The following is a 25,393-nucleotide window of genomic DNA, read 5'->3' on the forward strand; positions in this document are numbered from 1 at the left end:
ATACTGGGGAGGGAATGAAGCGGGGGGGGGGGGGGGGGTCTTCACTTAATAATGGAGCAAAAAGAAGTTCTCAAATGCCAGTCCCAATAACAAGTGTTAATTCCCAACTATTTTCCTTTTCTACCAGGAAATAAATTTTAGGGAATTATGATCTTTCAACATTTATTTCATAGCAGGATGTTATTTGCAACTGGAATTTGTATATTTAGAGTGCTCTAGAAACTCAACTCTGGGGAAAATCACGTTTAACCAGTTTTGAGTGTATCGTAAACGTTCCACTCAACAAATAACTTACTGGTTGTTAAATTATTGTTCTCTGGCAAAGGTTTAGACTTCTACCTTCACGGGTATTTTAGCTTGTAATAATCAGTACCTATTAGGTACTTTGTGTTTTACTTTGTGTTTGATAATTTAAATACCATCACAAATAATATTAACATACCACAGTGTTCTCTGTGTACGGGTAACGTAGCACACACACCATTACGGAATGGAGACATTTGCACATTTTTTAATAGATTAGGGGAAAAAACAATATAATTCACAATTCAAATTCCAGTCAATTTCTCTTAAAAATATTTTCCTAATTTAATTCAAAAACGTTATTTTATTAACAAATAAGCAGGTTGACGTTTACAAATTGGTAAAGTGGATTATACATCACTGCAATTTGGTAGAAACATTTTGTTTTCTCTTTTAAAAAGAGAGCAGAGTACAACGGATTGCCCTATCTATAAATCTGTAAAATTCCAGCTACCAAAGTGATGAATTCTCTTGGAACTCAACATGATCATCTGTTAAAGTTCCAACGATTTCAGGATGTTCACATTCAACTATGCATTCCGTAGAAGCAACAGGGCCCATGATTTTGCGTTGAATCCTTCCCCGACCTGCGCAGACCTTTTGGGCGAAAAGTATGGATACCATTCACCAAGGTAGGTTTCTCATGTATTACTATGTTGAGATCCCAAAAATCCTTCATCGCTCACTTAAAGAAACTTCAAAAAAGACATAGTAGTGTAGAGAGTGACTTTAAAGGGACCCCATGATCTCAGCCTGCCGGTTACAAGTCCTACATAAACCCCTCCTCTTGAGCGTGGGCAGGACCTGTGACTTGCTTTCAACCAACAGAATTTGGCAAAGGAGATGGGCTGTCACTCCCATCATCACTTTATGTTCCATAAAACTCCCTCGTATTTGCAGACTTGCACTAGAGTAGTGCTCTCTCTTGCTAGCCCTGAACAGAAGCAGACTTCCGTGAATCTTCCAGAAGTACGGAACGGAATGTCGTCAATAGCCGTTAAGAACGAGGACTCCCTAGCTGAGTCTCCAGATGAGAACACAGCCCGGGCTGACACTTCATTACAGCTTTTTAGGAAACAGTAAACCCATGCCTAGCTCCTGATCCACAGAAACAGTGAGACGCTAAACGTGTGTCGCGTTAAACCACTACATTGTGGTGGTTTGTTACACCTCATAGAAAACTAATATGAAACCCTAAGAAACAAAAAAAGGGGTTTTCTTGAGAAAAGACTTAGTATAGAGGCTGTTTCTATTCTTTAAAAAAAAATCACAGAAAAGTAGGTGTGCACTCAAAGGTAACAGCAAGGCTAAATGTGTATAGTCCCAGGTGGTCCCATTGGGGTCAAAGGGAGCAATCTGATTCCCAGCAGGCACGTGGCCAAGTGGCATCTGAAGAGGGCGGCACATCATTTGTGTAACTGGCTGTTGGGTGCAAATGGTGGGCTGCACACAGTCATCTCGTGACCACTGCCGCGAAAGGAGTTCCTGGCACGATTCCCGCGGTTTGTGTCCGTTCTTTGCTCCCCTCGGATGCAAATATACCTTACTATGAAATGAGCTGGTCGATTTGGGGGGCTCTAATGGAAGCGGACCCCGAGATCCCAGATGCTTGAGCGGAACGCCAGATTTAACTCAGATCCTACAGCCCGCGCCCTCCCTTCGCAAAAGCATCCTTCCACCTTCGGGGAATCCAGAGTTTGCGTGGATCAGTTCAGGATTTAGAAAAAGAAATGGAGAGCTTTAGTTCCAAATTGTGACTCTTCCCTAGTAAATGAAAAGACAGTCGTAAGAAACCAGATTGTTGTGACCACCTCAGAAAAAAGGGAACCACAGGACAACAAATAATAGTGACCTAATCACCCCACATTTGAAGGAAATAAATTCAAGATTGTATTTCATTTAAATGAAATGGGTGAAGGATACATTTGCAGTGTTAAATATAGAGTTCATACCTGGGCACAGGTTTAGTTAGAAAATAGATGTTTTGGGGGAGATCATGAGGTCATCTTTATCATAATTTACAAAGATTAAAATGAGCAGTTACAGAGTAAAATAAGCAAATATTGCAGATCAGAATGTTTTACACACTTTGCTACCTATGCATTTTTCTGTTCCATGAATGAACAGAATACTAGAATTTCGTAGCTGACATTCAAGATGCACTTCGTCACTAAAACGTATGCAAACGGACTTAAAAGAGACAAATAGTAAAAACAAGCAGCCAAAAAATGTTCTTTTCCAAGTCTCGACTGCATTTTTGGCCACCAGACTCTGGTGTGCAGGAAGATGGAAACCACTCGAACACCATCTGAGAAACACTTCCTGCTTTACGAGTGTCAGCAGGTGATCGATAAGGGAAGCAAAATACAGACCTCCACACAACGCACATCAGAGTCCAACTCTGACTTTTATAAACGTCTGTGTCCCCGTCTTAAGCAAGTAGAGCCACAGCTCAAATCCTTGCCCTCACTTAACACCCAGAGTCATTATGCAAAATACATTTGAATTTTCAAAGATCAGGTCAGAACAGTCAGAAACTGCCACACAGTGATTAATGAGCACACCGAAGTCACTTTTACATCAATAGATCATGAAGCAGCACTGAGCAGGGCCTCCTGGGGCCACACACAAGCAAGCTGACGGCGCCCCACGGCCACCGTCTGTCCCAAGAGCACGAGAGGGGGCGTCATCCCCTGGGAGCCCCTGGCTCAGCCCGAAAGTCGCGTCACCAGGGCCATGCATGAGTGAGCCTCTACTGCCCATCAGAAGAAATACTCCTTCTGGCTTTCACTGACTGTACTTTGCAGATTGAGCTCACTTCTCAGAGCGGTCTCGGCATTGTCTCCGTGTTTTGGAATATTCGATTCATTTTTGTGGTACAACCATCTCTGTTGGTAAATGCGTATAGCTATGGCAGTGATGCAGAGCAAGATAAATATCACAACGGCTATCACACCTAGTGAGAGGAGAGAAAGGAAAAATATAGTCAGAATATAAGCTTCATAATCTACTATAATATGTATAATATAGAGCTTCATTTACATCATCTATGTATCAATTACATCATATATATATATATGTTACATCATATATATTTCATCATATATATATATATATATATATATCTCACCAGAAAATTGGAAACCAAATGGTACTACAGCACTGAGTTTACTTCTAAGTCCATACATCCTTTAGATACAGCAGTTTTATGCCCTCGTCCTAAAGATCGATCAGCATCACTTTCAGTTAATGCCCTCACGCTTACCTTCAGAACTACAACGTGGTCACGCCCTCACTTCATGCTAATAATTTAATTATTATTATTATTTTTTTAATTTTTTTTAACGTTTATTTATTTTTGAGACAGAGAGAGACAGAGCATGAACGGGGGAGGGTCAGAGAGAGGAAGACACAGAATCTGAAACAGGCTCCAGGCTCTGAGCCGTCAGCCCAGAGCCCGACGCGGGGCTCGAACTCACGGACCGCGAGATCGTGACCTGAGCTGAAGTCAGACACTTAACCGACTGAGCCACCCAGGCGCCCCATAATTTAATTATTTTAAAAGTATAGGCAGTATAGACCTGTCATAGAGTAGTTAAATGCTTACGTGTTTTTCCTTAATTTATTTTTTATTAATGTTTCTTTTTTTGAGAGAGAGACAGAGACAGAGTGTGAGTGGGGGAGGGGCAGAGAGAGAGAGAGAGAGAGAGAGAGCGAGCGAGCGAGACACAGAATCCGAAGCGGGCTCCGGAGCTGTCAGCGCAGAGCCCGACGCGGGGCTCAAACCCACGACCCATGCGATCATGACCTAAACCGAAGTCGGACGCCCAACCAAGCCACCCGGGTGCCCTGATGGTGTTACGTATTTTAAGGAAAACTTGCTGCTGATATACTGCTGACTCACACATCTGTGGTGTGCATACGCTTGTTTCTAAGAGGCTAGAAGAGTCTCAAGTGATCTCCGCTGCTGGGGTCCATGCCTTTGTGTGACCCCCTTCCACTGTTTGTGGGTAGGGCCTGTGACTTGTTTTTACCCAACAAAATGGAACAAAGGTGATACGCTGTACCTGATTATGGGATTCTGTTACATAAGGCTGCAGCCCCTGTTTTATGGGAGTGTCCGTCCCTCTTCCTGCCGGCCGTGAGGCAGTGAGGGGTCAGGGTGGGAAACCTTACACGGCAGGGAACTTGCAGGGAAGGCTCCAGGGGCTGAGGTCAGGCTCTGGTCAGCAGCCGGCAAAAATGCAGACGCTCTCAGTCCTACGGCTACAAGCCACTCAATGCTGCTAACAAACATGCAGGTGATGACGGGACTCCCTCCCCGGAGGAATCTCCAGATGAGACTCCGGTCCGGGTGGACACCTCGATCACAGCCTCATGCGACCCTCGGCGGAGGACCCGGCTAAGCTGTGCCCCGACTCCTAACCCACAGAAACCGTGAACTAATCAAAGTGGGTTGGGTTCAGCCTTAAGCGGTGGCAATTTATCACGCAGCAATAATCACTATGCCATTGTGTTAAACTTTGGAGATATTGAGACCATCCAACTCTGGAAAGTAAATTATTTGAGATCTCCCGTTGGAAATGCTTGAAGTACCGAAAACATTCGCTACGCCAGTGGTTCGCAACTTTGGGTGCATAGCAGACAACAGCTCAGAATCTTTGGGTGGGAGGCTGGGACATCAGAGTTGTCTTAAAAGTTCCTCAGACTATTTTAAAGCACTGCCAGGGGTGGGGTGTTCAACTGAGGTCTAGAAGTGTTTGCTCAAGCTATCATAGTAGTAAAGAATGCATGTCCAATCTAGACCAAAACAAAGAGGCAAAAAAAAAAATTGTTTTAAAGCATTCACTAGTCAATATGCTTTTAAGACAATTCACACAGGCATTAGTATTCCAATTAGCAAATGCTAGAAAACACGTTATTGTTTTGTTATGTGAATCAAAATGTGCATTATAAAAAGGAAGATTCTTCATTATACTCTGGGACAGACCTAAAAAAGCATGATGGAGAGGCGCCTGGATGGCTCAGCCGGTTGAACGTCCAACCTCGGCTCAGGTCATGATGTCGCGGTTTGTGGGTTCGAGCCGCCCCGCATCGGGCTCCATGCTGACAGTGTGGAGCCTCCTTGGGAATTTCTCTCCCTCTCTCTCTCTGCCCCTCCCCCGCTCGCACTCTCTCTCTCAAAAATAAATAAATATTAAAAAAAAAAAAAGCATCATGGGATCCAACGACCTCAAAATTGGTTGGGTATATTTGGTCACAGGGATTCCTGAACACATGCTCTCAGGAACCCAGACCCTTCCTTCCCTGAGACGGGTAGCATATTCATGATTTTTTGAATATTCTTAAATATCAATAGGTAGAATAAGCATCACTCTCAAACCGTTACATCTCACATGAGAACAAACAGTAGAGCTGCTTTAATTGTTGTTATGTTTACTTACAGGACTTTGCTTTAAAGAGCTATATCATATCCAATTTTAGAGTCAGAGGCAGTAACTCTCGGTAACAGCGATCGGGCCACTTGATTATACAATTACTGTCACCATTACACGGAAACATCCACGCTGTTATGTATGTAACTGATCACTAGCTTGTTTGTTTTGTGAGTTTGGGTGGGGTCTTAGAACCACCTCTGTCCTCGGCCACTCTCTGAAGACTGAGATAACTTGAATAATGCATCAGACGCATTCCATAACCTTCCCTTCAGCAATTCCAGGGTAAATGTGTGTGTGACAAGCACTCAGATCTGCCCGCCCTCCATCTACCGACACGTCTGTCCCTTTCTGCCCAGCTACAGTATGGGTCCCTTGGCAAGGAACCCTCCATGATCTCTGGTTTACCAGGTTTGAATGTTATTGAGATTACTTCTCTCCTATATTGTTCTCTTTGCTTGCAAGAGGAGAAAACAATAACGCACAATGCAGAGCCCACCTATCAGGAGCCAACTAGGACCTCTCAGGGGAATAATACTGGTGCAACTTACTCACTTCGTACATCTTGTCAATGATATTTAACCAAACGAGATAAAGCGCCGAAGACCACATCCGTTCTGTCATCAATTTGACTATTTTCGTTGCTCTAATAAAGGCACTAACCACGATATTGTGCCCCGTTTTGGACTGTGATTCCTATTTGGAAAACATTAATCACTCGATTTATTTTCAATTAGCTTTTGCTTTCTAGTGAAGTCCCCTCATTAAAAATAAATGAGAACGGCTGAGGATTAAGTTTTGATTTAAAATTTAACACAAAAGTATTCTTTTTAGATACACATTATAAGTAACACATTTGCTTTTTATTTGTTCTTGGAGGTGTGAAATCGGGGCGGGGCGTCACATACGTCACTCATCACAAAAATAGAAATGGTTGAGAGAAGAATGGGAATATTAACTTTCTTACACAGATTTGGTCGGCACTTGAAAATGTCTGAACACTTTGCTCACGGTCTGGAGAAGCTTGGTGTCTTTTATGAACGGAAGCAAAATGAACAGGTTCGATCTGACCTGGTGCGCACCCCGCCCAAAGAGCAGACTGCCAGTGGGGTCACCCGGCTCTGGGACTAAGTCCCTTCTCTGGAACAGCAATGGAATGACCAGCAGTGCACCTCCTCCTTACGCAGCCGACTTTGCAACGGACACATCGCATTAATCTAAGTAAATGCATTTAAATGTTTCTTGAATGATAAGGAGGGAGACTTGATTATTCATTCTTTAAATGAGACCTACATAAATCCTGTTTCAGAGAATACACTGGGAGGTATTTAAGATGCAATTACTTCTACTTCTTCAAATATATTAAACGTATGAAATAGAAGTATTTTATATTCCTATAAATATATATTCCCATTACATAGGAGTTCCTATGTAATGGGAATATATATTTGAATATACATATAGTTTAGCTATCAGGCTTTGCTTGAAAGAGCTATATTACATGCAGTTTTGTGTCACATTTACAGAATACATGTGACACTAAAAATATATATATTATGTAAATATATAAGTAATTATATTTATAAATAGAAGTGTATATAAATCTAAGATAACACTGACACCAGAAACAGTTTTACATATTTATGCTTCCAAAAATCTTTATGTTAGGGGGCGCCTGGGTGGTTCAGTCCCTTAGGTATCCAACTTCAGCTTACGTCATGATCTCATGGTTGGTGAGTTCGAGCCCCGCATTGGCTCTGTGCTGACGGCTTGGAGCCTGGAGCCTGCTTCGGATTCTGTGCCCCCCACTCTCTCTAGCCCTCCCCTGCTTGCACTCTGTGCCCCTCTCTCTTTCTCTCCCAAAAACAAACTTTAAAAAAAAATTTTCGAAGACAAATCTTTATCTTGTCTACCTTTATGTTTAGGAAAATGACAATTTGCCTAGTTTAGGTGTTTTTCCCAATGTATGTTTTACTTTTAATATTATTAAAAAAAATTGTTTTAAGGTTTGTTTTTGAGAGAGAGAGAGAGAGAGACAAAGTGCAAGCAGGGTAGGGGCTGAGGGAGGGGTAGACACAGAATCCAAAGCAGGTTCCAGGCTGTGAGCTGTTAGCACGGAGTCCGACGTGGGACTCGAACTCTCGAACTGTAAGATGATGACCTGAGCCGAAGTCTGACGCGTAACTGACTGCGCCAACTCAGGCGCCCCTACTTTTCACAGTATTTTTAAATGTTTTGGGCTAATGGACTGAGAGGCCAGTGGCTATTTTGAATCGGAGAAGTAAAGGTGAATGCGTCTTAAGCATACATATCCTGAGAAATACCAGTGGCTATTTTCAAATGAAAAACCTTATTATTCTGCAGTCTGGCAACTATTTAAAAAGCGCCTCCGTGGAGCCACCGGGGCCTTGAACTAACAGCCTCCAGAGGCTGCCTTCGGGGCGGTCACACGGGGACCATCGGCCAGTGTCCTGCGTCCCGCATCGACCCGGAACAACAGCGCGGATCCCCACAGACGCTTTTTGGATCCGGCCAACGGTGACAACAACGCCAGGGCCCGGGTCATTCACAGCCCTGTTACCTCCGATGACGGCGGAGTCCCTTCCGTCAGCAGTAACTAAGGGCTGTCCCCCGTCCGTTGGTCCAGAGCCACCTAAGGTAGAAAAAGAGAGAATGACAGAGGCGAGAGGGAAGGGGGCCTTCGGAGACGCGCGCGAGCGTCACGCGGGCAGAAGAGCGGGCCACCGTGTGCCAGAAACGCGCACAAACCCCACGCCCGGGAGGGGCCGGCCCAGCCCAGCCCGCGGCGGGCTCCGGAAAGTTCCGGGGAGGGACGGGGCGGGGGACCGCGGGCGGAGGGGGCAACGCACCTGCGCCACCTGCCAGCGGGCGGGTGGCCTCCCGCGCCGGGGCTCCGGGCCCCGCCCCCTCCGCGCAGCGGGCCGCGGCGGCCACGTGGCCGCGCACCGTGACCGGGGCGGGGCCCCCGGGGCGCAGCGCGGCCTTGAGCGGAGCGGCGGGGCCGAAGCGCACCGCCGAGAGGCAGCCGGTGAAGCCGCGCGCGCCGGCCCGCAGCGTGTCCGGGTCCGCGCCGGGGGGCTCTGCGGGCAAAGAAGCGGGGCACGCGTTAGGGCGCGGCCGCAGCCGCAGCACCCTCCCCCCGGATCCCCTGTCCTTCCCTGCTTAGGAAGAGGCAGCCAGAGCCAGTGCCCGCGGCCCTGGCACCCGTGGCCTTGGTGAAGACGCCCAGGTGCAACTCTGCGTGTGGGCACGCCGAGCCCCTCCCCCCTCCCCCCGGATGCAGCCACGCGTTCCAAACGAATTAAAAATCCTCTGCGGCGGCATTTTCCAAATGATCAGCACAGTACTTTGAAACAGGATTTGTGGCCCAGAATCGAGGCGGTCCCAGTGAAAGGTCTCCGGAGCTTGGGGACGGCGGTGCTCTGGGGGAGTCCTTACCGCAGCTCTGATCTCCCCACGCGCACTTAGGTCTGGCTCACTGTTGACAGAGGTCCCCCGCTAACCGCAGGCGCCACAGGGGGGGGGACCCCACACCCCACTGCCGCTCCCCCCTTTCCAGTGATGGTCTCTGCCCCCTTTCCATAAGTTGAGGCTTGCCTCTCCCGGCCCTCACCCCACTCTGACGGAGGTTGGTTGGCGGGGGATTGACTCAGGAGACCTCATCAATTCCTTCGCTTCGATGATGGTCAGGCCCTCAGTACTCTCGCTCAATGGCCACCAAACCTGACCAGCGGCAATGAAGTGTAGACTCCCAAATGTTTCAATGCAGTGAGTCAGGGGAGGCATCCGTGTACCCCACAGGGGAAGCCACCTCAACTTAGTAAGGACGTGTGGCCTCTGCTGTCACACTGCCTCCCTGCTTCAATGAGCTGGCTGACTTCCTAACAACCATGAACAGCTACCAAGAATTTATGCGCTGGCTTCCGCAGGCTGGGCATTGCGTCAAGGGATCTGCAGAGGTTACCATGAGTGCCCTTACTCCTACTGAAAGTAACAGGGCGCCTGGGTGGCTCAGTCAGTTGAGTGTCCGACTTCAGCTCAGGTCATGATCTCCAGGTTGGTGAGCTCGAGCCCTGAGTCAGGCTCTGTGCTGACAGCTCAGAGCCTGGAGCCTGCTTCGGATTCTGTGTCTCCCTCTCTCTCTGCTCCTCTCACACTGTCTCCCTCTCACAGATAAATAAACATTAAAAAAATTTTTTTTAATAAAAAAAAAAACCAAAGTTAGTAACATTAGACCTTAGTAAACAAAGGTCTCTCAAGCGGGGGGACCTGTAACCCCCTTTTCAACAGGGTATTACCCTTTTATTATGTCAGTATCTTTTGGACATGTTCGTAATTATTCTCATTAGGGGACAGGTAAATGGGGGTCATTATACTACTCTTTCTCCTTTAACAGATGCATATACCTTCCATAGAATATACGTATACATTCTAGAAGTGTTTTTTGGATTGGCATAATAGTCCGTCTTTAACTTCACCCTGAGAATCTCAGCTCTGATCCAGTCTATCTCGATGTTGCAAACCCTTACAGGACAATCTTTATTGCCATGGAGTTTGAGTTTTCGAGGGGTACTGCCCTTTTGTCTCCACATCCTGATACTATAAGTAACTATAAATAGTTTTGATTGGATATGGATAATCTAATACATACATGCTGGGTGCTGTGAAAAATAAAGAACTATTATTTTCTTAGGGGGAAGAGGGTCCCCTGTGAGAAGGGGGTCAGGCTGGAGAAATCTATACACGCAAACCTTGTTAAAGTAACTCCTACCCCCATTTGTCCCCCTGCCCCCGTACATTTAATTACTCATGCACAATTACTATACCCTGTGTTCAATCTAACATATAAACACTATCTGCTTTTTGGGTCTTCATTTTCCTACGGAGGCGCCATATACATTTAAAAATCTACATGCTTTCCTCTTGTTAATCTGCCTCGGGTCAATTTAATGCTCAGGTTTAGCTAGAAACCTTAAGAAGGTAGATGTAAAGTTTTGCCTCCCCTACAAACTCAGGGGGTGGATTTCTTCAATCTCGTTACACGTCTCGCCTTTTTTCCTATTAAACTTCATCTCACTATTTTCAGTCTGTCTTTCCTGAAAGTCCAATCTTTTGTATCCTTGCTCCTTCAACTTTGGAAAAGAGTCATATCTTTAAGAAAAATGATCTAAGTTTGGGAAACTTTGAATAAATTCACTGGGAGCTACTTGGACTTATAAAATTCTGTTCAGTAATTTTAAAGTTGCACAAGTGCTGTGTAAAAGGCCTCTACAAGCAACTAAAATCAGGGACAGGTTTACATTGTTACAATCACAAAAAAAAAAAAAAAAAGAATTTTCTGAAACATATTGCTGTCTTGGCCAGGCTGATTATATGAAGAAGCATCAAGGAGCGTTACATATGCTGAATTTCAGGTAGATTCTTACAGTGAAGTAAAATGAGCTGGGGACAACGCAATTAAATGATTATTTTATACTAAAAGAGTTCTTTAAAGATGCGATAACTTTTTTTTTTTTTTTTGCATTCAGGTAATATATATTCCTTGAAGAAAGGCATCTTCACTTGAATACACTTGAGAGAATGTCAAGAAGAAAAAAAATGGGAAAACACCATAAGAGTAACATAGGACTTCTTCTGCAAACAAAGAAACAAACAAAAAAACCCAAAACCCCAAACAAACAAACAAACAAAAATACGGACCAAAAAAAGGTCTCGGCTGTTGAGCAAAAAGAGAGACTGGTCAAAGTCTGACACGAGCACTACCGGGCTAGGGTAGGAGAACAAATCAGGGGCAGACATTGACCTTAACTCTTTAGACTAATCCTGTGACATGTAGGTTTTCAAAGGTAACTGACCTTTGTTTCTGTAGGCAGCCCTACGAAAGAAACATCAGTAGAACATTACAGTGCACTATATTTTCACGTTCTTCAAGACTGTGTGCTTGATGTTTCTCCATGTATGTGCGTTGTGGGTATGGACACGTGTGGGTGGATTTATGTGCCCACATACTACGTATGCATGTTCAATGTCAATATACGTCAAAAGGTTTACTGCTCACCGTTCCCTATTGCCTTCATAGTTTCCACCCTGAGGCCATGGTTGTGATTCACTTTTTGACTGGAATAATTCTCTAGTATTTTCCTCGGATGGGATGCGTGGTCAATATTTAATCTCAATCCTTCCTTGTTATCCAAAATATCTTTTTTTAACCTTGTCAAATACATTATATATCAGATGCTTAAGCTGCAGCTCATTCCTCAGCAGTGTAATGATATTCTGTCGAGTTTTTTTTTTTTTTTTTTTTTTTTTTATCCCACTGTTACAAATGAGAAGTTGGGTGCTGATGCCATGATCATTATTTTTTCATTGTAGTAACTTCTGTCTAGAAAGTTTGGAAGCTTTCTTCTCTGTGGTTTTGCAATTCAGAAATTTTCCCAGATGTATGTCTTTTCTCATCAGAATTGAGGAGTCCTTTCAATTTGCAACTCAGGTTTTCCTTCAACTCAGAGAATTGTTTTAAACGCACAATTATTGTCTTTGCTTCTAATTGTTTCTGGATCTCTAGTTTGTCGTGTTACATTTCCTCTTATTTTCCCTTCTAATTTCTCTCTCTTAAGCTTTTTTACTCTGTGGTTTGAGATACTCCACCCACAATATATTCCAGGTCACTGTTTATGCATAATCAGTGATGATCCTCTCCTTCAGATGACCCAGTGAAATCTCGAAGTTGTATTTACTTTAACCCCCAGCGTCTGTGTCTGCAGGTGTGACTTTTCTCAAATTTCCTTGAGCCCCAAGTTTCATCCTTGTTATTTTCTGGCTTCTTTAGCAGCTGTTTTGATGTGGGAATTCTATTTGTTGTTTTTAATCCTCCTCCTCATCTCCCTAAGGGGTGACGTTATTATTATTATTATTATTTTTTTTTTACTTATTTATTTCTTGGTCTGCTAGTTTCAGAACTCCATGGTTGGGGACCTTACATGATGATATGGGGGTCCTGGCAATGTGGAGAGTGCACCTGTTCTGACACGGAGCCCACGCTGTAGGAAGAAGTCTCTCTCCCTCACCCTCACCATGACAGAAGGAATGTGGCCCAACCAGCCAGCCCATCCTCCGCTCAGGGAGGGACACAGCATGAGCACAACCATGCTGAGCAGTGTTGAGCTTCCTTCCCTTTGGAGGTCCGGAGTTCTCTCCAAGCCAAGCTCTGCCCAGGATCTGCAGGCTTCGCACTCCCTCCCTGAGACTCTGCTCTGTTCCAGCCCACGGGGCAAATCCCCACCGCAGGTCCCTCATGCACACCTTCCCGCCCCTCCTGGCAACTGGGCTGGCCCTCCAGTCCCTCTGTTCAGGGCACAGACACAATGAATTGGGAGCAGAAGCAAGTGTTTACGGGTCCAAGCTGCCATTTTCCAGAACAAGGTCCACACAATATCAGCATCAGAATTAACAGAACTGTGTTCAGGAAGACAATGAGTGCAAATCTATCTTCCCCAGTAGCTGACTCCTGAAATTCCATGACTGAGGCCCTTCCTTCTGGCTCAAAAGTTTTCTTCCCTTTAAAATGTAAAGAAAAAAACACGAGGGAAACCTTAGGAGAATAGTTAGGCGGTATTAGAAATTCACATATCAGGGGCGGCTGGGTGGCTCATTGGTTAAGCAACCATCTGACTTCGGTTCAAGTCATGATCTCCTGGATTGTGGGTTCGACCCCCAAGGCAAGGCTCTTTGCTAACAGCTCAGAACCTGGAGCCTGCTTTGGATTCTGTGTCTCCCTCTCTCTCTGCCCCTCCCCTGCTCGCGCTCTGTCTCTGTCCTGTCTCTCTCTCTCAATAAATAAACATTAAAAAAACATTTTAAAAGAAATTTGCATATCAGGGTGACTATGTTTGACCAGCTCCGCGCGCTCGAGGACACAGGTATACTAACAGGAAGTAAGAGATCAAGTGCATACTAGGTCACGAGGGCATGGGAATGTGGTTTGAGTGTGGCCAGGAAGCAGAGTTAACGTTTAAGAAAAAGTGGGCCAATGGGGCGCCTGGGTGGCTCAGTCGGTTAAGCGTCCGACTTCAGCTCAGGTCACGATCTCACGGTCCGTGAGTTCGAGCCCCGCATCCGGCTCTGGGCTGATGGCTCGGAGCCTGGAGCCTGCTTCCGGTTCTGTGTCTCCCTCTCTCTCTGCCCCTCCCCCGTTCATGCTCTGTCTCTCTCTGTTTTAAAAATAAATAAACGTTAAAAAAAATTTTTTTTTAAAGAAAAAGTGGGCCAAGAGATGAGGATAAAGTTCACTTCCTTTGTAATTTTGAGTAGAACCCTAAATCATTTTCAATAAAAACAGATTAAATCTTTTTTTTCCCCACTTAAAAAATGTCCATGGTAGGAAAACTTAAAATTACAATCAAATTTACGATAATTCAGGACATAAACATTCTCAACTGTCTCAGATGGTGGGCAGTGTTGCCCATAAGATACATTTACCAAGGCTGCGCATTCCAATATATGGGATGATTTCTGCTTTTGTAAGGAACAAACATTTTAACAAAAGATCCACAAGACGTTCTTCCGGCAGGAAACACCAGAGCAGTGGAAGGAGCATCCCCAGAGGCTCTCTCAGCAAGAAATATCAGGAAACAAAGTGAGTGGTTCAAGGAATCGCAGGAAACCAGGAAGTACATCCGAAAGTGTAAAAATGTGGATAGAATGAAATGGACACTGACTGTTTTAAACAACAGCAATAGTAACGTCTTGCGGAACAAAATAACACGTAAACGTAAAATACGTGACGAGGGTGGGGGAGGAAATAAAATGTTCTGAAGTTTTTATGTATTTTGACAAGTGTGACAATTTAGTGTGTGATAAATCAAGGATGCACAATTTAATCCTAAGAGTAACAGACAATAATAAAAGGAGGCATAACTATAAAGTTGATACAGGAGATTAACAGCCCCAAAGACAACCCAGCTGCCCGTCAACATGAGAATAAACCAATTGAGAGATACTCACGCAATAAAGGGCGCAGCAAAGACAATGAATGAACTTTGTACGCGCCACAGCATGAATGAATGTTAGAAACACCTGATGAATGAAAGCCGTGCCCCTGAATCGACCTGCTGTTTATTTTGGAATTGATGAAACAGCAGAGTGAACGTTTTTTTTTTTTAATTCTAAATAAATGACATAATTAGAAGATGATGACTAGACAGACTTTCCCAGTCTGTCTTTCCAACAATTCAGGGCTGGAGGGACGTGATTTTCAGAGTCAGAAAGAAGTGAATTAATTACACCTCCCTCCTCCCCAAAACACATGCTCGCCATGCACCAAGAATCCCAGCACTGGCAGCCAACGCCTGGGGAGAAATCCGGGGTCATTTGGGACCCCGGGCCCTTTGAACAAGCATTGCCAGCAGGTATTTACTAGAAGAGCAGTCTTTAGTAAATAACGTCACCTTCACGTGTCATGACGTGAGCGGTCTCTGCCACTCGTCTACCTAACAAGGGGATACGGTCACAACTCCGCACGGTTGCTATCTTTGTCCTCAGTTCTCAGTCCTTTTCAAAAGTATGACTAGGCTTGTGCAGGAACCGCTGATGTGGCTTTGCTCCACCTCAGCAGTCTTGGGCGCTGGCGCCTACACCAGTTCTCTACTCCCTACCTCCCATCACATCCTGTTCTCAAATAAACTCATTCACCCTTCAGAATAAACGTCCAGTTATGGCTCATCACTCCGACTCTCCCAGCTGCATGGAGAAAAGGCACTGGCAAAAGAGAGAAATCCCTAATAGATTTTTTTTCTTATTATTGAGCTCCAGGTCACATACCATAAAATTCGTCATTTTCAAGTACACAATTCAGTGGGGTTTTGTGATTTACAAAGCTGTAACACCATTACCAGTATCCCCTTGCAAAATTTACCACTTTAACCTGAGTTATTTGTCTTTTTGTTCAGTTGGATGAGTCCTTTATATATTCTGTACAAAAGTTTCTTGTCAGATACATGACCGGCAAATATTTTTCATTTTGTGGATTGTCTTTTTACTTTCTTGGAAGTGTCACTTGAATTACCAAAGTTTTTAATTTTGATGAGGTCCACCTTATCTGTTTTTCTTGTGTTGCTCGTGCTCTTGAGAAACCATGACCTAATGCAAGGCTTTTGAGAAACCTTATCTAAGAAACCACTGCCTAACCCAAGGTCACAAAAATATACAACCATAGTTTGGTCTAAAAGTTTTATAATTATAGCCCCCAATTTAGACCTACCATCCCTTTTGAGTTAATTTTTGTAAATGGTGTGAGGTAGGGGTCCACATTGTTTTTTTAGCCTGTGGATATCCAGTTGGCTCAGTTCCATTTGTTTAAGAGACTATTCTTCCTCCGTTGAATGGGCGTGACATGAACGTCTAGGTCAACTAGTGATAAATCGATGTATTTCTTGACTCTCAATCTACTTCATTGGCCAATGGGTTTGCCCTTATGCCAATACCACACAGCTTTGATTAGCATGGCTTTGTACCAAGTTTTAAAATCAAGAGTGAGACCTCCAACTTAATTCTTCTTTTCAAGATTGTTTTGGCTCTTGGAATCCTTTGCATTTCCATAGGCATTTTGGGATCCACTTGTCAATTTCTACAAAAAGGCCATCCGGTTGAATCCGTAGGTCAATCTGGGGAGCACTGCCATCTTAGCAACAGTATGTCTTCCAATCCACGAACGTGGATGTCTTTCTGTTTACATACGTCTTCCATAATTCATTCCAACAAAGTTCCATAGTTTCCAGCATATGTGTCTTATACCTCTTTTGTTAAAGTTATCCCAAGGTATTTTATTCTTTTTGATGCTATTTTAAATGGAATTTACATTTCATTCTTCCTTTCATTTTCGTATTGTTCATTGCTAGTATATAGAAATAAAGTAAATTTCTGTATATTGATCTTATATCCTTGCCCAAACTGTGTACTAGCTCCCAATAGCTTTTCTCCTGGATTCCTTACAAGCCCACATTCTCTACAAATAGAGATAGTTTTACTTCTTTCTTTTTATTCTGGACACTTTTTACTTTTTTTTTTTTCCTTGCGAAATAGCCCTCACTCCAACGAGTTCTATAGTCTTGAACAAAACCGGTGAGAGTGGACATCCCCATTTTGTTCCTGATCTTAGGGAAAGACTTCCATTATCTTACCATTGAGTGTGATGTCATGTCAGCTGGGGGTTTTTGTGGATGCCTTTTTTCATGTGAGGAAGGTTCCTTCTATTCCTAGTTCGTTCAATGTTCTTTATTATGAAAGCAGGGTGGAGTTTTTGGTTTTTTTTTTTTTTCCAAATGCTTTTTCTGTGTCTACTGAGGTAACCATGTGGTTTTCGTCCTTTATTTTACTAACATGGCACATTACATTGATTAATTTTTATCTGCTGAACCAACCTTAAAATCCTAGCATAAATCTTACTTGATCATGGCGTATGATACTTTTTTATGTTACCGAATTAGATTCCCTAATATTTTGTTGAGGATCTTAGCACTTATATGCATACTCCTGAAACTTTATAAACGTTTTGTGTCTTTCTTTCTAAATGAGATAAATTCTTTGGCAAAGCATAGAAAAGGCATACATGTCACATAAGTCACATAGAAGTCACATAATATCTAAACAGTAGTCTGTCCATGACGATGTCAGTAGGTAATTTCCACAAATTATTTATTACTCAATTCTCATATATGGAGCTCCATTTCAATTTATAATCCTTCACTGGATTTCCTTTCCCCACACTGAAAATTGACCCATTAAGGCTTATCTGCATGACTGTATTGATTTGAACTACATTCAACCTATTGTATTCTTTCCCAGGAGGAAATGGAAAGGCACGTCTTTATTCTGCATACTTCAAAACGGATTTTTGTTTTGATATTTGGGGAATTTTGTCATTGTTTCTTTTTATGCACTCACCCAAAATCAACAGAATACCATTTCTATAAACATCTCTAGAGAAATAAAACTTAGCAAAACAACGCTAGGGCACCTTACTGGTTTGTTGTATTTTAAAGCTCTCCTACTTTGGGACTATAGGCCACATCCAAGTCAAGACCAGACAGAAAATCAGAAATCTAACGATGTGCATTTAAAGTAGGATTATACTAAAATTATTTTATAGTAACTGGGAAAACTTAACCTGATTGGTCACCATTAAGAAGACCACTAATTAAGAAGAACAAGGACAGCCTGTTAATTTAGAAGGTGATCCTGAACTATTCTGTCCAAAGCACATTAGGGTAAATAATAATAACGCTAAATTAGATTAGTTATGAACACTATTCCGTTGTTTATATTCCCTATTATATTGCAAGTGCATTAAGGGCAGGTGCATATATCTGTAGGTCTTGTTGGTAGACATCCAAAATATCCTGTGAGGGACAAGTGCGCGTTAGGGACCACAGAAGTTTTTTTAATGAATGGATCACTCATTGAGTCAAAACAGCTAACAAAATATACGTTCTGGATAGCTTGCCATAGTTTGCGACAACTTTCTTTGGCAAATTAATGGCTCTTTATTAACCAATCTGTTGGTCTATGAAGGGAAGCTCGGCTTATGTTCTCCAAATCTGGACACAAAGCAGTGTCTCCTTAGTTACTCACTGCTCTGAAAGCACCAGCAGAATCAGGGCAGAAGCCATCCTGAAAGTTGCCCAGAACGTGAAAAGTTTTATTCGGCTTTGATCAAGATGCATAGCTCTATGTACAGATGAAATGAATATTTATAATTTTATTAGACTCAATTGCTTCGGGCAATAAACTTCATTGCTGAGTTTCAAGTTTAATTTTTATAGCCTGAGAGAGATGCTCCTGAATATACCATTCTCGAATAAAAACATTAACGTCTTCGATTCTGCACTATTGTCCTCTGTATATTAGCTTGTGGGAAAATAAAACTTTATATGATAAAATGTATTATTCTCCTTTTCTATTAAAACGATTGCTTTTTATATAATGCAGCCTAGTTATTAAATCAATATTTCCATCGTCGATCAAAAGCCAAATTGTCTTTAAAAACATTTCTTTGTCAACTTCACACTTTCTACCTTGCATCACAGACATTTCTGAACATGCCTCACCTCTCCTCTCAGAGGCTCGAGTCACTGAGGGCAGGAAGTCGCGTGTGGGGTGTTCATTTCGTTCGTTGACCCTATCTGTCCTGGTGGCTGGGAAAAGTCCACAGACACCTGCTGTGGCAAGGAAGGAGGGATCAGACGGCTGGGGGCAGGCCAAGCCGTCACTCCAGTCGCAGACTGCACCACTGTATGATAATCTAGCTCTGAGGTTTGCACGCCCCCTAAGACCATCAATTACTCACTCTGTTCAAACCGAGGAGAGTAACTATCCTTACTATCCAAGAAGAGTAAGTACCTATCCTTGAGTGGAGCTCAGTATCAGATAAAAAAGGAGCAAATTCTTTGCCGCTTGGATGTTAAAAACAATTATAATATTATTCAACTGACAGCCAAGGAAGGGGTTCCATCCCACTGTTCTCTGAAACTCAACATGGGCTTTGAATTTGTAGGCATCTCATAGCCTCCTCTATCTAAATGTATACTGTGATTGTCATGGGTGAAAGCCGGGGAAGGAGTTCATTTCTTTCAATTGTTTTTCCAGTTCTTGTGGTTTTCTAGACTATGCCACTTTTTAAAATAGAACAAAAAACCCTACTGGGCACTGTATGTAAGCGATGAATCACCAAATCCTACACCTGAAACTAATATTACACTGTATGCTGACCAATTGGTATCTAAATAAAAATTTGAGGGGCGCCTGGGGGGCTGAGTCGGTTAAACATCCAACTTCCGCTCAGGTCATGATCTCACGGTTTGTGGGTTCGAGCCCCGCGTCGGGCTCTGTGCTGACAGCTCAGAGCCTGGAACCTGCTGCGGATTCTGTGCCTCCCTCTCTCTCTGCTCCTCCCCTGCTCATGCTCTGTCTCTCTCCTTCTCCCTCTCAAAAATAAAAACAACATTAAAAAATTTTTTAAATAAAAACTTGAGGGGTGCCTGGGTGGCTCAGTCAGTTTAAGCATCCGACTTCGGCTCAGGCCACGATCTCACAGTCTGCAAGTTCGAGCCCCGCGTTGGGCTCTGTGCTGACAGCTCAGAGCCTGGAGCCTACTTCAGACTCTGTCTCCCTTTCTCTCTGCCCCTTCCCTGCTCACAGTCTGTCTCTCTCTCTCTCTCTCTCTCTCAAAAATAAACATTAAAAATTAAAAAAAAAACAAACTTGAAAAAAATAGAATGAAAAAAAATCTACTAATGTCACAAAAACATGGGTGTCCAGAAATGCCTAGAACACATCCAAAGTCACACATTAGAGACTGAGAGAGTCCCCTCCCCAGTGGGCTGCAATAGCCACAAACCTCTGCCAATGCTCAAGGGGAAACAACTGTCCTCATTTTTATTTCTGGGTTAACTGCTCGATGGTTATTTTGCTTGTGCCGCGGGGACGGGAGCCGTGAGCCACACGAAATCACCTGCAGCACCAGCTGCCTTTCTGCCAACACATCGGGAGGCCCTTTCTTTATCCACCTTGAAGGCATGATTATAAATCAGGACCACCATTTCAGCCTGAGGTCTGCTATTCTTTATCCGACGCTCCCAGCAAAGACCTCGCGGACCCTCCTTCACTGGTGTAATCAGCCACCTGTAACTGCACATGACCGGCCTGGAGCTTCCGGTGATGCTGCACCATCTAAATTACACGGTTTTTTGTTTGTTTTTTTTTTTGTTTTTTTTTGTTTTTTTTTTACCATTTTCAAGAGCACCCCGGGATTCTTCGCCTTCCCTCTGAAAAACTAGAACTCATAATTTTACTACCCATCATCTGTTTGGAAAATATGATCGTTTTCCCAGTTACTGTGCTTCTCAACATATTTTGAACATCCATTCCCGTGCCTTCTCTAAATCTCCAGTTTGCGATGTTATACACGCGTGCAGCGGCCGAAATGATCAAAGGATCCGTGTATAAATGGCTGGAAACCTAGCAAAGATTCCACCGATCACCTAGGGCTCAACGGAGCCAGGCGGGTGTCACGTATCAGAACAGGAATAATAAATATTCCACAAGAGGATTTCTGCCAAGTAACTTTAAATGTAGATGACATGGACAGTTCATGCGTAAGTGATCGAAAAGAAAAGATATACCTTCCAAAACCTACTTTTCTTTCGGTTTAATTCTTGGCGACAAAGGGACAAATAAAGGCATAAATCATTTGATGCCTAAATAGGATAGTATTTTTACTCTGGAGCTCTCATGAACTCACAGCCATCAAGAGCGGGCGCGGGATCTTTAGGCTGCGACGTCCCAAGAAGCAGCTGGGAGCATTAAGTACATCTCAAAGCAGGGCCCAGGATATACAGCCCGACACGTACTCACTTGCTACAAGAAAACTAAGCCTTTTCTCTTCTTCTCGTAAATGTAAAGCTATACTTATCATTCAGTGGTTTCTGCATTTGACTCATGATTAATCGAGAATCTGTGACCTTGATATCTGCTTTGATTTTGTCTTTCCTCACTTGCTAGAAAAATGCCGAGTTTTGTTCTGCCTGATTGCCAAGGGAGAGGGTTAAGTGTAAGGACTTCTCAGGGATCACCCTGGTGCCTGGAAGACAGCCCTCACTCATGACTGCAGGGGCACTCGGACAAGAGAACAGTTTCCACCTTGATTATCCCTCGCTGGGAAGCCGTGAAGACCACAAGAAGCCTTACTCAGCGCCGCGACCCCTTCCTGTGTTCACAACCCCTTCCTGTGTTCGCGACCTAACACTTCTGACCCATGGGCTGTGGGGGGACGCATTTTCTGCCACTTACCTAAAACTGTGCCCAACATAAGGGATTTGACAGCGTTGAATTCTGTCCCCGATGACAGGATAACTTGTCTCCTTGCATTCTGGTTAACCTATGAAACGTTCCACGAGAAGCAAACATCAAAATGGCAAGCAATTTTGATGTTAAGAGAGAGGGAATCACAGGGACACCAAGAAAAACGGTAAAAATCAGCCATATGTTTGAATTATCACACAGGCTAAAAGGAGAAAGCTGTTGCATAACAATTTTTATAATAACTCATATTTCACACCACCCCATTCCTTATTCTTTTCCCTGTTTTTCTTCGTGGTTTAAGGGTCTATAATTGGTATAATCCACAAAGAGACGCAATGAGCTATTGCAAACCTTAAAGCTTTTACTTATTTCGAATAGAAATTAGTAATGAGCCGGAAAAGGTATTATTCGTACAGATTCAATACATAAAGGCTATTCAAAGCCCAGTGCCAATGAATCATTTAAATACTGATGTTTTTAAAAATGTATTCCCACTTTAAGCAAAACCTCGCTTTTCCCCTTGTGTTTACATTTCTATGGCACTTGCTTTTTTTGTAGTCAGATGGGAACAAGTTCCCATCGGAATATCTCCAGCAGTCGCTGTAAACCAGACAACATTCCCCTACCAACAAGGACAGCTTAGCATTCATTCGAAATGGTCAAATATTAACAATAACTCCATCAGCCTCTTGCTGAACAAACACAAGAATTGCTAAACCAAACACTCTAACTACATTTTCTGTCCCCAAGACTTCCGGAAAGACCATGTTGAATGTGTATCTCTTTTATTAGGATTTATGGTCAAAGGTTTGCTTGAAGTCACACATCCTGAGCGTCACAAGTTTGGGGACTGTTGCTGTTGCTGAATCCTTACCTCTACAGAGACCATGGCCGCTTCCCTGTGAATCTTCACTTGGTGAAACTGCCCATCGGCAAGGTTTTTAAAACCAAAGTTAAAAACGTCAGGTGCCTGGTTTCTGTCCAGCTTATACCTGATCTGCAAACTTCCTAAAGAAGAGAAAAATGACATTTTTAACTAAACTAGAATCTTAAAAAACCTGTCGATGCAGGTTCTAGAGCATATTTTATTTTTATTTATTTAATACAATTTGAATCCAGTGGGCATTCGCTTAGCACACCAAGGATTTTTCCTGGAAGACTGATTGTACGTGTGCTATTCCAGGGCTGAATTCAGAATCCAATTACACTATTTTATTTAAAAAAATTTTTTTTTCATGTTTATTTCTTTTTGAGAGAGAGACAGAGAGAGCACAAGCTGGGGAGGGACAGAGAGAAAGAGAGGGAGACAGAATCTGAAGCAGGCTCCAGGCTCTGAGCTGTCAGCACAGAACCCGATGTGGGGCCCAAACTCAGACTGAGAGCTGAAGTCAGACTGAGCCACTTAGGCACCCTGAGAATCCAATTAAATGCCATTTTATTTTATTTTATTTTATTATTTTTTAAGTTTTTATTTAAATTCTAGTTAGTTAACACGCAGTGTAACGTTAGTAAACGCTATTTTAAAAGTCAAGACCAAATGGTCTTTTTCCATGTTCTGCCATTTTCCTTAACTAAAGGAATAAGTCTAAGTTAAGCATATAAAAACTGCAAGCTAGGCTCTAAGTCAATTATTCATGTGGTATTCATACTATTAAATGGTAAAACCTCAAGCAATATTGCATTAACATTCAGTTTCTATAAGCGTAACTTCTTTTAAGGTGACTTACTTTAATGCATTTTAATGTATTGCTGACATTTGCATAAGGATTTTTTATTTTTTGCACAACCAGAATTTTCTCCCTAATGTTTCTGCCATAATCAAGAAACAGAGAAAAGAGAAATGATTTGCTACAGTATCTAAATCTCAAGTTATCCACAAATGCACCACTGACTCCTGTCTGTCATAGATGCTCCAGAAGGTCAAGTTTCTGCCCTACTTCTCTGTGAGGCAAGGTTCCAACTTGGTTTTGCTCTCCAACTGGAAAAGTCTTGGAAAACCCTGGTGGCCATGGGTGGGGTAGCTCTCCTCCCACTTTTCTTTGTACGTAGAGATGACCTGAAAGGCTCAACCACTGATGGGTAAAGAACAATCCTACTCAGCCCATGCTGATCAAGATTAGATTTTATACGGTTGAATATACTTCTTCGCTTAGAAGGAGGAGGAAACGTTCTCCATGTGCAGAATGAGATATCTTGTTTCAAAGTGAATTGCAAAACTAATTTAGATTATTCATGTCTGGTAGGAAAGACCCTGAGAAGAGCAAGGCACACATCTGCACGGGGAATACATTAAATGACCAAACTTCCACGGGACAATGGCATCTTGAATGGAACCACGGAAATGTTAACTCTAGTGATAAACATTGAGGTTATCATGAAAAATAAACTACCCCTAAGAGAATGAGAATCTATAAGCCTTGCAATTGTGTTTCTTTTTTGTGGTTTAACACTGGAAAAGCCCCCACCCCCCACCCCATGTGGTCCTGATATCCTAAGTCAGTCTTCTTGTTCGTAGAGTCTGACACTCACCATTGGGGGCGAGGATAACTGATAGGTACTCTTCGTAGAAGGAGCTCACGTAGAGAAGTAAGCTGGGGGCCCCTGTGGTCCGGAAGCTCAGTGTGGCCATTTCTCCGGTCAGCGTCAGATCCTCATGAAATAAAGCTGCCAAGGAGCTGGCGTTCTTACCAAAGGTGTGATTATGATGTTCTTGAAAGTTGTAGATAACGGACGAACCGCTTCCAAAATATGCAGAAATCTCTGGAATGACACTCGTTTTTGTTACGTTACCAATAACATAAGAAGAACAAGAACAAGGCTCTTCTTAATGGATAGTTACACAATATCTCTAACTCTTAAATTTTTTTTTAATGTTTATTTATTTTTGAGACAGAGAGAGACAGAGCATGAATGGGGGAGGGGCAGAGAGAGAGGGAGACACAGAACCGGAAGCAGGCTCCAGGCTCTGAGCCATCAGCACAGAGCCCGACGTGGGGCTCGAACTTGTCAACCGCAAGATGATGACCTGAGCCGAAGTCGGATGCTCAACCGACTGAGCCACCCAGGCGCCCCGACAATATCTCTAACTCTTAAACATCTCAAGAGAGAAAATAATAATGGCATGCTTTGTTCATTGTTTTAAACATTTAATCATATTTAAGATTAAAGAAAATAATCAAGTATGGATAGAAAGATAACATCCCCACCCACATTCCCATAACGTAGAACTCAGTATTTTCTTATTGCCTGCAAAATTCCCTTCAAGATTTCCATAGCTTTGGCTACCGTGGTTCTCCGTGTTGATGATTCCGGATCTAACAGAAGTAGTCACGAGCTTCTCAAGAATAGAATCATGCCTCTTTCCAAGTTAAACACAGAAATTCGGGACCGAAACGAGTCTATTTAAGCTAATCACAGAGAATTGCCTTATCCCTTGTTTACAGGGTCAGATGGCAGAAACACAAAGGGAACGGGAAAATGACGCGCCGTCCTCTCCGGTCCCGGTCCCGCACGTGGGTCACACTCACCATTTTCGCAGAATGGCCCGTCGTAGGCAGAGAAGGTGCAGTCACAAGCGATACCCCTGTGTCTCTCTCTGCATCTCCCTCCGTTGTGACACAGGTGTCCGTAGCTGCTGCAGTGTCCCGGGCACCCTGGCTCCACGCCCGGCGTCATTGTCGCTCTTTCTTCCAGGTCCAGGGCCAGCCCGTTCAGCCGCAGCGACCGAATGCACCCCAGGAAGCCTCTCTGTCTGGTGGCCGTCCCGCCTGCAAGGGAAA

General features: G+C 43.4%; 1 protein-coding gene across 4 annotated transcripts in view; it reads right to left on the bottom strand.

Annotated features, from left to right (window-relative positions):
- Positions 1-495: 495 nt before the first annotated feature.
- LOC106985597 (contactin-associated protein-like 3) overlaps positions 496-25,393 on the bottom strand; it is a 193,147-nt gene continuing 168,249 nt past the window's right edge. For 3 of the 4 annotated variants that reach the window (XM_053205346.1, XM_053205347.1, XM_053205344.1), the window contains 7 exons: positions 25,142-25,381; positions 24,144-24,374; positions 22,489-22,622; positions 21,603-21,690; positions 8,609-8,839; positions 8,227-8,391; positions 496-3,259 (listed from right to left, as the gene is read on the bottom strand). In XM_053205346.1, coding sequence (XP_053061321.1) covers positions 3,066-3,259; positions 8,227-8,391; positions 8,609-8,839; positions 21,603-21,690; positions 22,489-22,622; positions 24,144-24,374; positions 25,142-25,381 — 1,283 coding nt within the window. In that variant the 3' untranslated portion in view covers positions 496-3,065. The remainder of the gene's footprint in view (positions 3,260-8,226; positions 8,392-8,608; positions 8,840-21,602; positions 21,691-22,488; positions 22,623-24,143; positions 24,375-25,141; positions 25,382-25,393) is intronic. The other variant, XM_053205345.1, reaches the window with a different exon arrangement.

Source organism: Acinonyx jubatus, chromosome D4 (assembly GCF_027475565.1).
Source record: "Acinonyx jubatus isolate Ajub_Pintada_27869175 chromosome D4, VMU_Ajub_asm_v1.0, whole genome shotgun sequence".
NCBI classification, from domain to species: Eukaryota; Metazoa; Chordata; class Mammalia; order Carnivora; family Felidae; genus Acinonyx; species Acinonyx jubatus.